Genomic DNA, 14,856 nt, shown 5'->3' on the forward strand with positions numbered 1-14,856 from the left:
ACAAAAAACAAAACATGAACTTGAAAGGAAATACGGGACTAAATGTCTCTTCCGGGGACAATCGGTGGATATTGCTAAAGGCTCCTGCATAGTTGAAATGAAAACAGCACTTCCTCTTGTAGCTTCTGTCTTTTGAAATTAATATGAAAATATTGTGACTCAAAATGCAGAAGTGGTTGAATTAATGCACTGTGAAAATAATAGCTTTAACATTCCCAGTCAAGTGGCACAAAATCTGATTGATCTGTAAAAACGGTCCCAAAAAATGAAACGAAGGTATTAGTGTTTGTTGGCGCAATATATTCTTTATCCTCTGCAAAGAACGGATTGATTATTACTGAGGCTTACTTAAGATGTGACCCTGTGCATGTAGTTAATGAACGGCCAGAAATTTGTACTTTCTCTCACTGCATAAACGTCATCGGCACCAATTATAGAGGGTTATCGAATGTCATTCTCTTAAGAAAACAACAAATCAAGCTATTGTCTAAAAGCATAAACCAGTGGAAGTATACAGCCACGAGTCCTAAAAACAGACTCATTTCTAGGATGTATGAAATAAAGTGTAAAGTATGCGAGAATTGGTGAATCTTGAGGTATTTTGTCTCATTTCAGCAAGGTCTTAAAGGGAGTGTCAAGTATCCACAATCGATGATTCACGCGGCCATTCACATTCACATCATTTTCACGTTATTTTTGAGTCACGGTTCGAGTATCACCGAATACGCTTTTAATGTCGTTTCTCAGATTTCTTGCAAAAAGATGGCTCAATCACAATAACAGCCAAATGGAAACCCACGTGGTGGGCTGATGCGACATGTGCATCTCCAGGGCAGCGGCGCTGTTACTACACACCCGGCGAATCCCCCTGGGACCCTTCAGCAAAGTCTGCAATGTGTTTGTCAGAGATACTGCAGGGCTATTTTTAGGAGGATGACACCAGGCGGGCGACCCGCCCGAGTCATACACGGAGTGGACGCCGAAGGGTCAAAAAAACGCACGGAACATTTTGTTGCTTCTTCGTCTTTTTGTGTTACCCACATATCATGCTAAAAGGTCATTTTATTAATAGTCCCTTTATATAGGAAGAGGCCATCATTGCAGTAGGGCCACCTGAGTAGGGCTGCACGATGATGCCAAAGTAATAATCGCAATTATTTTGGTCGATATTGAAATCGCGACCATTCATCATGTTTGGTCAAACATGTCTATTCATTGCCCTTTTTAAACAAGCAGTTTTTAAACAAGGTTTAAACAAGTTGGCTTCCAGGCTTAATACTTACAAATAATAATAAACTCAAATAATAATGAAAACAAATTCACCCAAGACACGGCAAACACTTGGCACACAGGGCTTACTTGCTGAGTGCAAATCAATGAAAAAATGAAGCCTTACAACCAAGCACATCATTTACTTTTAGGCAAATTTTAATCCATTAGAAGTCAAAAGGCCATTTTCTGTCATTTCTAACCGAGTTCATTCCGATATTTCGGCGGATTTTTCAAAATGGGTCCCAATTGACAGCTGGCACTGTACATATTAGGAATCAGGTGAGAAACCCAACGCCGTTTCACACATGTAAATAATATATTAGGGTGAGAAAAGCAGGTGTTTTTGTCATGGAAACATTTAGGAAACATTGCCTCCTGGTGGTAGGAGGACAAAGCGCTTGATTCAACATGTACGGTGGCCGGCTTTTTAAACGTTAATATCGCCGAGGATCAGTTTGATTAATCGTGGCAGTCAATGTCGTGATCGCGATTAAAATTCGGTTCATCGCGCGGCCCTAAACCTGAGCTATGACAGCTCGTGATTAAAAAAAATAAAAACACAAAACGCATTGACATTTGTCAGATAAGATGCCGCAAAATATCAAGCTGCAGCCCTCAAACGGCTCCTGGGCTAAGAGTTTGCGACCTCTGCTCTAGGATCCGCTTCCTCCATTCATTTCCGGTCGTCATGGCAATGAAAGCTGGATTTATCGTCGGCCCAGTAGTTGCAGGTGTTCATTAATTTGATGTGAGAAGAGTGAAAACATGACTTGACTCGCCACGCCGACGCGCATGAAGCAAGATGACAACTGTCGTTTATATTTAACAGCTTGCATCACAGCAAGACAGCAGTGATGAGAAAGAGACAGAGACGTCAATGGGCCAGCGGGAAGTGGTCAACGCATGCAGGCTGCTAATCGCAACTCCCCGGCCGGCGTCACTTCAATGTGGAAGAGAAATGATGGCGCGGATTGTTTGGAAGCATGGATCGCATTTAGAATACCACGTGTTCATTACAGGCGGGTTCATTGAAGACTAAAAGTGTCCAGAGGTGCGAATGGGAGCACAGTCTCCCGCCTTGTGCTGGGATAGACTCCAGTTCACTTGTAGTCGTAATAAACTATGGACTGTAGAAAATTGATCTAACAAGTAGGCAATAAAAAACACTGCAAAGCGGCCAACAGCTGCACCCAGGGTGGATTTCTGCTTTTGGGAAACTTTTAAATTCATTCACGTCACCCATCTTGTGCTGGTTAGCTCGCTGTCCAGCATCAGAAAGTTGTGCTAGCATGGCCAACAGCAACATAATGACACGAAACAGCAGTTTCATATAAATCTCATTAACCGCCTAAAACCTGTACAAATACTGTACTTGCTGCCTGATGCCAATATGCTATGATGCATTGTCAAATGGGAAAATTCTGACTCAACATTCTTTTCCACCTCTCAATTTGCTATTTGTCAGCACCAATGTATTCCATTCTCTCTGATGAATGTAGGTTATCCAAGATTCCCAACGTTTGCATTTACTTCCAGATTTTACACATATATTGCCGTTCACACAATAACCCCCCCTGAAAAGGATGGAATCGAGAGCTGAACATCCCTAATTTTGACCTTTGCATTCAGAATTCAATACCCTGTGGCATTATGGAGAAAAACTGCCACGAACCAAGCATTTACCTTACAGTGTGTTCTAATGTCATTTAATCAAATTTACAAACACATTCAATTGAGATTACCAGTAAAAAAACGGCGGTTAGCGTGCCCCCTTGCTCTGTCAGAATTAACGCCCAGCCAGCCAGAGGCCGAGCAGCAATGAGTTTGTTTACAGCTTGGATGCATTGTCTAAAAACCTAGTCGCTTCACTCCCTGTAAACAAACAAACGACGACAAAACGGCCACGTAGTCCACTTTTTTGCGAAATCACTACAAAACGTCCAGCTGCAGTGGAATGCATTGAATGCAAAGCCCATGACATGAGGGCCCGGGGGTCCCCTCAACCCATGCATAGCGGGTTTGCAAAACAGAGACATTCATTCCAGCTGAGTACTTCTAATGCAAAGACTAGCACCAGTTGATTCTTTTTTTTTTTTTTTTAACATCTATGCAATCCCACGAATGCGCTGCAGCGCGTGCTCCCCTCTGCGGGCAACTCTACAACAACTAGCCAGGCTGCTACCGCAAACTGAGATGAAGTTTAAAACGGCCAATAAAAGTCTCCCCCTATGCAAGTAGGAGCCCCGGCCACGCCGAGCCAGCAACCCGCCTTGGCGCCAAAGCACAGGGGGAGCGAGCCGCAGCCCCCTCGCCCGCTCTGACAGCTCGCGGCGGGCCGGCCGAGCAGCTAGCATGGCTGCTAAAGCGTAGCTAGTTAAATGGGCGAAGCCGCCCGCTCGCTCGCTCGCTCGCTCCGGGAGTTTCCTTAGCTAAGCGCTAAGCGCTAAGCGCTAAGCGCTCCGCGCGGCACGGGAGTTCGTTCTCACCTCCCCGTCAACGACGTCGTGGTAAGCGGGCGGAGGATCGAACCCCCCCGTGCCGGTTCTCCCGCTCGTCTCCCCATCGCCGCTCGTACTCAAGGCGGGGGCAGGCCCGCTCTCCATGGGCTCGTATCCGTAGCCGAGCCCCGGGCTTTCGTTGGTCAGGAGCGCGACCGCCTCGTTGATGTCGTTCTTGGCCAAGCGGAGCGCTTTCCTGATCACGTCCGGGTCCGAGAAGCCCATGCAGAGGAGCGTGGTGATGTGCTGCTCCTCTTCGGTCTCCATCTTCGGGGCGTCTCCGCGTTCGCAGCCTAGGAGCGACGGGGTTTGGGGCGCAGCCCTGTAGCCGTGCGCGCCGCCATGTTTACGGCCCCGCTGCTGACTGACTGACTGTCACGATCTGGCTTCCCCCACTACAGCGCCCACACAGGTGTTATGCGCACTTCACTAGGCTCGGAAATCGCAAAACCCCTCGAAGGGGGCGCGCATGCGGCACAATCAACGCACTCACATATAATACAATATATAATACAATATTCATCGCAATTTTGAGACTGCGAGATATTTCTTCAAGACGAACTACCAGACGGATAACGTGTTTCATTTCATTTTTACTCGCGATTATCGCTTTTTTTTGTCTTTTCCCGGCAACACTGAATCCTCCAATCCTGAAATTTTCGGAAACATCACAATAATTTGGGCGTAGTAAGAATAAATTGTGCGAGCGATTAAAAGGTCATTCTTATTCACGTCATTCAGAGGCGGAGCTACATGGTGAACAGTTCTCAGTCATCCATCAGCTCATGGCCACACTTAGGGGAGAATTTTCATTAGCGATGATTTTTATGCCATTTGAACATATGTACAAGGTTCCCTAACTACATCGCGGTTCAGTTATCGCGGCTTCACGCCATCGTCCATTTTCATTTCACAATAACTTTTTTTATTGCAGGTTTGTGTCACTATTTTTCTTGGCATTTTCTTTAGACTAGTCATAAAATAGCAATTTTATTTTCTATAAACCAATTAACTACAGTACATGGATTTTCATTTCCGGCTCAATCACAAATTTAGATGGCTTTTTTCTTCTTTTTCCTCCTGAATCGGACTAGACAAAAGGAAAAAAAAAAAGTTTTTTAACCACAAAATAAAAGAAAAGCAAATAAACTTCCAACCTCAACTTTGCTGATTTCAGTTACTGAAGATATTTTTAAGGACGTAATACTCGCATAAATGCAGGAACGCCGCAGTAAGACACATTTATTTGATTTCATTAATCACTGACTGAGCATGGTATGAAAAATGCACGCGCATATGCATTTACAACCACCACACACTGAAATGTTGTGTCTCATTTAGCATCACATGCAATAGCTCCAGAAATTGCAAATGACTAATTTTTTATCCGTTTTATTATACAGTATAGCGGCGCGGTAGAAAACTGGTTTGCACATCTGCTTCACAGTTCAGAGTCCCGAGTTCAATTCCAGCTTGCCCCGCCCTTTCCGTGTGGAGTTTGCATGTTTTCCCCGTGACCGTGCGGGTCTTCTGGGGTCTCCTCCCACTTTTCCAAAACATGCATGGTAGGTGTATTGGACACTTCAAACTGCCCTTAGGTGTGATTGTGAGTGTGATTGGCTGGCAACCGGTCCACGGTGTCCCCCTCAGTACTACTGACAGAAGATAGCCAGCTGGGATAGGGACCGGCAAGCCAGCGACCCAACTGAGCGTCAAAAAAATGGATGGATATACAGTGTATTATAAAAACAGTTCTGACATTTTGTACAAATATATGTACTGTACATATACGTGCTTATATACATATACATGCTTGCCTGACTGCTTTACGAATTCCCTAGATTTCTGTTCCTCTTTGAAAATACTTCATGTTCATTTGGTTTGAGTTCAGGACCTGATTAACACGCTCCTCAAAAATGAGCCCTTCTGGGGTCATGGAATTTTGGGGGGAAAAATGAAAAAAAAAAAAAAAAAACATTGCCAAATTTGTACCCACCATAAACTGTGCACAGAGACTTTTTTTTTTTTTTAAAGATGTGGGGAACATATGACCAAAATATCGGGACACATTAGTAATCTGTCAACGGATTAGCAAAGAACATTTTTTTCCAGAAATAATTTGGCCCCCTTTTCACTTCAAGCATCCCCAGGATGGCTGTCAACATGGCGCCCACCTCGAAGATAAGTAAAGTCTCGCCTCGTCGAAAAGGCCTCGAAAGGTAAAAATATGCTTTTTATCGTCCCTCCTTTAAGTTTGCAGGCAAGATCGGCACTTTTTTTCCCCGCAAAATCGTCGTGTTTTTCCGCAAATTGGACGAGCCCCGCCCTAGCGTTAGAAGCTAGCTCGTTAGCTTTAGCCGCAGCCGCTCTTTCACCAACGGTCAAGTGCGTGAAGGATGCGCCCGATGACGTAACAAAGGTTAAAAATGTCACTAAAAACGGCGAACAAGTTGTGCGAAAAACATTTGCGACTCGAGGATGGAAAACGCCGAATGGGACATAGTTTTTGACGTTATTAACGCCGATTTATGCCAAGAACAGGTAGGAGGGCGTTTCAAGCCTAAATAACTTTTTGGAGTTTATACGCAATAGTGGGGTTATAATTAAAAACTATTTCAGCATAAGTACAAAAAGTCACACTCGGTTTTATTATTAGTTATGGGTGGGTGGGGATGATCACATTCAACTGTTTGGCTTAAGAAATTAATTGATGGTAACATTTTGTATTATTTTTTTGTATTTCCATATTTTAAATAATCTGCCGTGTGCCGTTACGATTTTATCTCATCAATGGAGAAAACTATCAGATTTTAAATCAGGTTCCGTGGTGTCGATTGTTTTTTGAGATGATGAACGATTGATGATCGGATGAGATGTGAAAAAAGATAAAAGCATAACAATGTAAATGCACACACAAGCTTTTCTAGATCATGCGTGCAAACATAAGACATGAAAAAATAGTCGAAATAAATGATATGTTCTATATTGAGGTTTCACAGTTACGTGTTATTGTTACCACTAAATCATAACAACCTGCTATTTGTTTTTTGAAGGTCACCGGTGAACCAGCAGGGATGAGCCATAACGTTGTTCATTTTTTGTAAGTAACGCACATGACATTTTCTTCTTCACACACACTTTCTGTTGTTTTAAGTGCGTGTGTCTGTTTAGCGAGTCGCAGCTTTTTCTGGAGTCTGCGCCAAACTCCTATTTCGTCCCTCCGACTATTCCGCCACCTCCTCCGCCACCTCCCACTCCGGAAAAGAAAAGAAAAATCCCTTCATGGTAAGTATTCTCTGCAAAATGACTTTCCCGTCACAGCCATAGCGTTGGCCTATACGCTACTTTTTTGTCCCCCTCAGTCGGAGAAAGAAGAAAGGGTCGGATGATTCCGCCAACCCTTACATAAAGAAGCCCCCAAACGCCTTCATCATTTTCATGAAGGAGCAGCGACCATTGGTCAAGGCCCAATTTATGAAAAAAGACAGCGCCGCAGTCAATAAGATCCTTGGGCAGATGGTGAGTGTGTTTTGCAAAACGCGAGGCGTTTTTTTGGCGCGCTTGTGCGCTGACTCTGCGATTGCGCCGTCGGAAGTGGAAGTCGCTGACGCTGGAAGAGCAGCACAAGTACTACGAGGAATCCGAGCGACTCTACACCATCCACGCCAGCAAATACCCCGATTGGTCGTGCAGAGACAACTACGTGAGTCCCGTAGACGTTTATCAATTAAACAAAAAAAAAAAGGAAAAGTCTACCGGTATTTGTCTAATGTTTATTGCATGTTTTGCAATTTTTTGTTTCCGCGCAGGGCAAAAAGAAAAAAAGAGTGTGGGAAAGGGCAGCCGCAAGTTCCAAAAAGATGGCTGGTAAGTTCCACTTTATTAGGTATACCTCATCACAACAACAACGCTTGTGCTTAGTGTTTTTACATATATATACATGTCTTCAAGAAAGAACTAGAATCAGATGACTGGTTAACAAAAAGGAATTTAATTGATGAAAAGTATTTTCATACTGAAATAAACATTTGTTTTTTTTTAATATCAAGATGAACTTTTGTGCGTTATGAGGTAAGCACAACATTCAGAACGCCCTCAGCGCTACGCCGTGGAAAACAGTAGTAGCCTATGATCGCAACTGCTTTGTAGTAGCTTTGATCTTTCCGTGAACGTTGACATCGTTTTCACTAGTGTGGAAATCATACGCAAATTAAATGAATGAAGTTGGATGTGTGAAGTAAAAGGTTATGACGGTGTAAAAAGTTGTTTGTTTTAAGATTAAAGTCACTTTTCAAACTGAAAAGACATCAAAGAGGCAGATGAGCGCTGAAGACCTTGAAGTTTCAATAATAGTTCTCCAACTCAAGAGTTGTTCTTTCAAAAAGTTACAGTTTGTTCTTTTGCAAATGTTTTTATTATGAAACTAGCTTTCTTGAAAATTCAAATAACTCATTCAATTCCACATTGCTTTTAAGTATTTTGCTAAAGGAAGTTGTAAAGGCAAGTGATTTAAAAAGGAATACATTGAGTATTAATTTAATTGATGACTTTGGGTACGTAAGTACAAATTAGTAATGTGTTCCTTATAAGTGTTTTGGGGATGGATTGAGTTTACTCTTTTTCTTTCCAGTCTCACTAGTTTTATAATAAAAATATATACACTAGTTAATAAGTTATTATATTATTATTATTATTATTATTTTAATCCTTTTTAAGAAATGCCCATTTGACCACTTCCTGTTGACTGGAAGTGACATCACGGTTGCTCTGGGCTCAGCTAACGACTCAATATTAAAAACGAAACGTCGCTTTTGAAAATGTTAAACTTTATTCGGTAACTGGGACACTTCATCTTTCGAACACTAATCACATTTTCTCTGCAAAAACTTTATTCTATTAATACTACTTTCACGTAGTTTGTCCAGGTTTGTAGAATTTAGTGCCATCTAGCGGTGAACGGAGAATGCAAAGGCTTTGAAGTATGCACATTAAAGCGTCATGGACCTTGACGTGATAGAACCTATTTTTTGCATACTACTGAAATATATATATAGCTTTTATTTCTCCTCTAAATGGCGCTGAATTCTATACATTGTCTGTAATATTGCAGTTTGAAAAGCATGCATTTTTTTATCTGGAAGATCTGTAAAATTCCAAATGGATCAGTTTTTGTTTATTATTTTTTACTACTACTTTGCATTACTTTTCTGTTACATGACTTCATTTTTTGCTGACCGTTATCATTCAGAACCGAAGATTATATATGGAGATTGCATGACCTAATCGAGGCATAATATTGGATGGACTGTTAGCAGAGGTGTGTTATGCATTTGCAGAGTCTGCACCTGAGCTCCCAGCGCAGGCCCACGTGCCGTCCACGTCCACCTGCATCCCTCATGAGGCGTCGGAGGTTCACCCGACTTCTGTCCCGTTCACGGAGCCGCTAGCCTTCAGGGTGGCTGACCCCCCCCCCTTGTGTGTGTCCTCGCCCTCTGGCTCTACCTACATGCTGTTGTAACGTAATTCCAGTGAGTGGAAACATCTCGGAAGGTGTCGTCATCCGAAACGTACCTGTGGCCGACTCGGAGGAACTTCTACAGGAGATGCGGGGAAGCCGTCCGCGCCGACGTTCACGTACACGTACACGTCCTCTTCAACTGGGACGCACCACAAAAATCATGAATTTCTGCCCTTTCTTTTTTTTAGAAAGAAAAATGTTATTCACAACTTGTTTTGCTCGTTTTCTTGGATGCGTTTTAATTCGCCCTTGAGGCAATCTCATTTTTAATATGCTGTTTTCGTCAACTTCCGCAGAAGAGTATAAATGTACTGCGCGTCTGTCTTTTTTTTTTAATCTTCAAATAGTGTGAAAATGTGCTCTTGCTCCTTTCTTAAATGAGGTTTTTATAAACTCCTTTATTAATAAATCACGAAAAACAAAAATGAGTGGTGTCTTTTTGGGTGCCTATTAAGGGGGATTATTTTGAGCTACAAACGTGGCCAGGAAGCAGATTAAACTCGTAACTTGAGGTGCCAAAAGGAATAAAGAAAAAAGAAGAAAAAAAAACATCGGTTTGTCGTCTGAAAACGTGAGCGCGTTTGTCGACATCGCAATGTGGCAGAATACAACTTGGGACGGAAAAAGTGAGGCTTTATTTTGATGCGTATTTTATTTCCTTCCTCAACATAGTGCTCGCCAATTGTTTTGAAACAAAGTTTGATACACATTTCTGAAATGACGAATTTGCTCAAAGTATCTGTCATAATGTTGTTATAGGTTAATTCGTGTTCCATCGTTTTTTGAAGACACCGATTACGCCATTTATTTCTCAAAATGATTCAGAAACAGATCTGTTAAATAGGTGAGTAATACGTATTAAGTAATAGGTATAAATTCCTAGGAAAATCACAATATTCTATCACTTGTAAGCTATTTGCAGAAGAGGCCTACGGGATAAATCATGTGATCCTTGGAGGGCAGCACCTTGGTGACCCCTGCAAGTGCTTTGTCATATTGCTTCGTAACACACGAAACTGAAGTTCTAAAGCCACAGCTTCGTCTGCATTATTGTTGTAATCTGATTTGACTCAATGGATTTGTTTACGTCACACGTTAGAATTTTCGTTAAGTTGACCTTAGTTTTTATCAAATCAATTCTAAGCAGGCAAACGTCGTGATTCATTTGCATTTTTTTTGTAATCGTTGAAGCATGCGCGGTGGTAGTTGGGGGTGCAGGAACTACTTACCCGGGGGTGCCGCCTTTCAAATAGTTGCAATGGCAGGTGACAAGAACGCCGTATGACACGCCAAGTGTTTTTTTTTGTGTGTATGCACTTTCACTCAACGTTGGCTCGATGCTCGGTGGAACCAGTTTGTCGTGGTGGAACGTTTCCCTCCGACGCGACCAGTTTTTTGCGGTTCCTCCTTCTCAGGTGTTGCAACTTCGGTGTCGCTCCACAGGTAGACATATTCACAATTATTTGGACTATTCACCGGCGCTATATACTCCTATAAAAGGGGAAATGTTCTGTTAACAAGTTAATGTCTGTTAAATTAACATCGGTTTCCTAATGATCAGTAAACAATTGGCTCGGTCCGAAAAGGTGACATTCCCCGCTCGCCTTGTTTACGAAGCGTTGGGCTCAAATTTTTCGCGGTTACAAACTCGGGCGAAAGTTTGCTAGCAGTTAGCCGCTTCATGCTAAACGGTGGGCGTGCCCTCGCGTTGGCTAGCGGCGGTCAAAGGCGGCGGCAGTTTCCATGACAACATTCAAGACCAGAACTACCGCTCGTAGGTTGGGCGTGTCGCAGCTTTACATTGACATGCGTCACGTCTTGCGAACAGCTCTGCGGCAGAAGGCTTGACCCATTTCCGGGAAAGTTCTATCTCTGGATTTGGAGACCCCCCACCGCGGAGGGAGCATGACCACCGATCGGGAGCCCACTTTCAGCGTCAAGTTGGCCCAGCTGCTGCTGCTCTCCACCTACTGGGGAATGCAGATTTGGGTCACCTTCATTTCAAGTTGGTGCCACACCCACCCACACATCCTTCTGAAGGCTTCAACGTTAACTTTTACGTTTTTGTAATTGCGAATACCGTGTTCCCTCGTTATAACGCGGTTCACACGGCCTCGCCGTTTCACACACTTACCTTCTAAGTTTTGAATGGGAGTCTTTTGTGTGAGAAAAAGTGTATTAAATGTGTGACGAGGGGTTTTGCAGCCTTTATCACATTTTACTATATATTTATTTTAAATATACACCATTCGTAGCATACATTTTTCACACATTTTTCTCGTGCATTTCTTTGCTTACCTTCTACCAAGTTTTGAACTTTGGGAGTCTTGTGAGAAAAAGCGTATTAAATGTGTGGTGAGGGGTTTTAGTCTTTTTTTTTTTAATCACCTTTTACTATTTTTCTTATTTGCATTATGCAGAGCAAACATTTTTCACACATTTTCTCGTGCATTTTTATTTTTTGCTTACCTTATCATGTGAGAGAAAGTGTATTAAATGTGAGGCTAATGTGAGAAAAAGTGTATTAAATGTGTGGCGAGGACTTCCACGGCCCCCTTTTTCACATATTACTTTTTTCCGAACAGGTTTCGTGATGGACGGCCACCTGAACCGACACACGTACGGCTTCATTCAGAGTCGCCTGGTCCCTTTCTACCTTCACGTGGGCTCGGCCTGCGCCTTCTTCAACCTCGCAATCTTCGCCGCGTACCATCCCAGCGACATGCTAGACGAGCGAGAGGCTTTCCAGGTAGGTTTGCCCGGTTATCGAGCAAACACAGATAAGGACTTGTTTGAATAGAACAAATGTGGCATTAATTCCCCTCCCCTCTTCCAAAAAAAACCACGCTGAATAAAATACACCGACACATACGACTACAAACGCGGTTCCAAAGTTGAACAAATCAGGTTATGTCTTACATCCAAATATGCTTTGTGCTGGTTAAAGTTGTAAAAACAAATGTGTCTTGTATGCACCACAGCAAACCAAGTCATTGTCCCGCTCCCTCTGTTGTGCCCACATCGGCCACCGGGAGGCAGTATAGTACACAGTTCGTTTTTGTCGCGCCAGTTGCCGTCAATTGAAAATGCCATCGCCGTTGCTCAAGACTTAAAAAAAAAACAACCCGACATCTCTAAACTGCCCGCAGAGAGACGAGGACACCGTAACGGCGATGTGATTTTTTTCCCTTCCGACAGATCTTCAACTTCTTCGTGTCCGTGACGGTAGCGGCGGTCAACGCCCAGTGGTTCGGCCAGATGACGTCGGAAATCATGGCCGACATGCACCTGGTGGAGCAGGCGTGCGGGCTGGGCCAGGACGTCGGCCAGTCGTCCAACCGCGAGGCTTACGCCGAGCTGCGCCGGACGGACGCAAAGTACCGGCGCTTGAGCGGACGCTTGCGGCTCTACCGGCTGCTTTCGTCGCTCTGCAACATTTGCTGCGTGGCCTGCAACTTCTGCAGCCTCAGCTACATGGCCGAGAACCTCCGCGCGCTCTGATTTCAACTTTTTCTTTGAAAGGGAAGCCGTAAGTTATCTATTTAATACGTCCTTTTGTCAGCGTGCCTTATTTGTGAGCTTTGGGAAATGGCAAAGCATGCACTAGCTTGACCCTTTGGAGACAACAGTGAAACGAGTGTCACGCTTGGGATTTATATTGCTGAGAAATTTGGTTAAAAGGAGAGTCTACTAATTTAGCCATTTTTACAAGTCATTAGAAAGTTATTTGCAAGTTGTTGAAATCTATTATCGTCATGAACCTTTTAAATAGGAGAATATAAACACCAGAGAAAATTAGGTTGCATAAGTGCGTACACCCTCTAGATAAGGATGTCACTGTGATTACGTTCATATTTATGTTAAACTGGGATTCCGAGTACCTTTGATTAACCTACTAAAAATAATTACGTTGTTCTGGTAGGCTTTTATCGTCTTTTTTTTCTTTGCTGTTTAGCGGAATATTCAAAGTTATGCTGAGTCTGGTTGGGCCCACTCTCAGCTCAAGTTAAAAAAACAAAAACAAAACAGTCTTGAAAAACACATTTTTAAACCAACTACTTGTTGGTTAAAAACGAACGTGGCAGTTTTTCCCTTTTTACCACCATAAGCTTGGCTAATATATGCCGCTCGGTCCTGCTCCTCCTGTTTGGACTGACAACCGACAAGCTTGTCCACTTTTTTTTCCTCTCCCAATGTATTGCTATGCCAGTTCGTGAAGTTGCAAAAAAAAAAAAAAGTGTACTTACCGGTAATTGTGAGGACATGCGCCCGGGCATTAAATCTCTTGCGTATCATCACATTCTTCTCGTTTTTTGATTCCAATTATGGCTTCAGCCATATCGTACTACTACAAAGATAAAAGCATCGTTTGAATCACTTCAAGTTTTTTGTTATTACACGTCAGCGGTACTTTTCCTTGGTAGCGACACGAGGCAAAAGCTTGTCCGTCGATCCCAACGTTCTTGGCGTACTCCTACCTACATCACAAAGTCAATTTGTGGTTATTGCAGAAATCATCACAACAAGTGGCTGCATCACAAATGATACAAAAGGGACAAACCCGTGACATCACGCATGATGATAGGTTGATCTTTGGCTTTATTGACGCCACGAATGTGACACTTAAGGATGCATTTGAATTTGGAGCTTTTTTGGACACTTTCATTTTATTTTTTAAAGGGTTTCTTGGTGGCGCCGACGTGTACCATTTGGTTTGGATTAGCAGGTGGTTGTATTTCTTGTTCAAATGAAAAGCCAGCATGTCGGAATGCGCGGTGCATGATGGGAAAGTCGCAGCATGGTAACTTTTTAGGTGAAGGTTGGTGGAGGAGTGCGGGGTCAAGGCAATATCAATGCATTCTTTTATTATATACTGTATGTGAAGACATGAGGTTTTGCTGCTTTACAGCGTGAACAAAATTTGGAACTGTCCTGTGGATTTAATCACGTTTGTCACGTCATGATTTAATCAGCTTCACTATCGGACCTGCGACGCTCAGGAAAACAAACCTTCAGACACTTGATGTCACTTAAAGGGATAGTACAGTTATTCTTTTACTTTTTTGTATGATTGATAACTCGACTACAATTAAGACCTTTAAAAAGACATTTTTTTCCTCTTTATTCACTGTGTGACATTCAGAAGCTGAGCGATGAATGCCTGTTACCTGAGCCTTTTAGCAAATGTCATTTTCGGTCGACAGCATGTGGCAAAATGCCTTTTTAACTCATTCAATGCCAAAGGCTTTTGCATACGTTACATTTTATTATACATTTTTTTTTAATGAGATAAGGGTAAAGGCATGTCTGAGATCAGCTGGCAGTGAATGAGTTAATTTAATCAAATTAATTGGACAAAATGACTTTTTGTCCCTGAAAATGGATAAATAGGTGTAATATTTCTTTAAGGGGACTTTATATTTTAGTGGACAGCACAGTAGAAAGTGACTTTGAAAATAAATTCTTTATTTGGTGATATTTGTATTTTTATTGTTTATTAAATAAATCAAAGCCAAATCGGCAAAGTTGACTTGAGATTATTATTGGTATTCTTAAAAAAAATATACA

General features: G+C 42.5%; 3 protein-coding genes and 1 long non-coding RNA gene across 7 annotated transcripts in view; 2 read left to right on the forward strand and 2 right to left on the reverse strand.

The window, feature by feature from the left end:
* usp24 (ubiquitin specific peptidase 24) overlaps positions 1-4,147 on the reverse strand; it is a 32,173-nt gene extending 28,026 nt beyond the window's left edge. For both annotated transcript variants that reach the window (XM_088425484.1, XM_088425482.1), the window contains exon 1: positions 3,759-4,147. In XM_088425484.1, the coding sequence (XP_088281610.1) occupies positions 3,759-4,037 (279 nt within the window). In that variant the 5' untranslated portion in view covers positions 4,038-4,147. The remainder of the gene's footprint in view (positions 1-3,758) is intronic.
* Positions 4,148-5,676: 1,529 nt separating this feature from the next.
* On the forward strand, positions 5,677-9,707 carry LOC148416423 (uncharacterized). Of its 2 annotated transcripts, none has more exons than XM_088424958.1 (7): positions 5,677-5,989; positions 6,824-6,870; positions 6,942-7,055; positions 7,133-7,289; positions 7,366-7,473; positions 7,580-7,637; positions 9,107-9,707. In XM_088424958.1, exons 2-7 carry the CDS (start codon positions 6,845-6,847, stop codon positions 9,286-9,288), a joined length of 645 nt encoding a protein of 214 aa, XP_088281084.1. In that variant the 5' UTR covers positions 5,677-5,989; positions 6,824-6,844; the 3' UTR covers positions 9,289-9,707. The 2 variants fall into 2 exon arrangements, with proteins under 2 accessions (XP_088281084.1, XP_088281083.1); XM_088424957.1 differs by lacking the exon at positions 5,677-5,989 and adding an exon at positions 6,153-6,311.
* Positions 7,704-13,847, reverse strand: LOC148416424 (uncharacterized). Its single transcript, XR_015866919.1, has 3 exons — positions 13,536-13,847; positions 9,342-10,779; positions 7,704-9,279 (listed from the first exon to the last, which is right to left on the reverse strand). It is a non-coding gene; the product is annotated as an uncharacterized LOC148416424 (long non-coding RNA).
* LOC148416425 (transmembrane protein 205) lies at positions 10,441-14,818 on the forward strand. 2 transcript variants are annotated; one of them, XM_088424961.1, is made up of 4 exons: positions 10,441-10,731; positions 11,067-11,293; positions 11,874-12,037; positions 12,487-14,818. In XM_088424961.1, exons 2-4 carry the CDS (start codon positions 11,194-11,196, stop codon positions 12,787-12,789), a joined length of 567 nt encoding a protein of 188 aa, XP_088281087.1. In that variant the 5' UTR covers positions 10,441-10,731; positions 11,067-11,193; the 3' UTR covers positions 12,790-14,818. The 2 variants fall into 2 exon arrangements, with proteins under 2 accessions (XP_088281087.1, XP_088281086.1); XM_088424960.1 differs by having other exon boundaries at positions 10,444-10,731; positions 11,117-11,293.
* Positions 14,819-14,856: the final 38 nt, after the last annotated feature.

The sequence above is a fragment of the Hippichthys cyanospilos genome, chromosome 10 (genome assembly GCF_059441005.1).
Source record: "Hippichthys cyanospilos isolate Australia breed blue-spotted pipefish chromosome 10, RoL_Hcya_1.0, whole genome shotgun sequence".
NCBI lineage: Eukaryota > Metazoa > Chordata > Actinopteri > Syngnathiformes > Syngnathidae > Hippichthys > Hippichthys cyanospilos.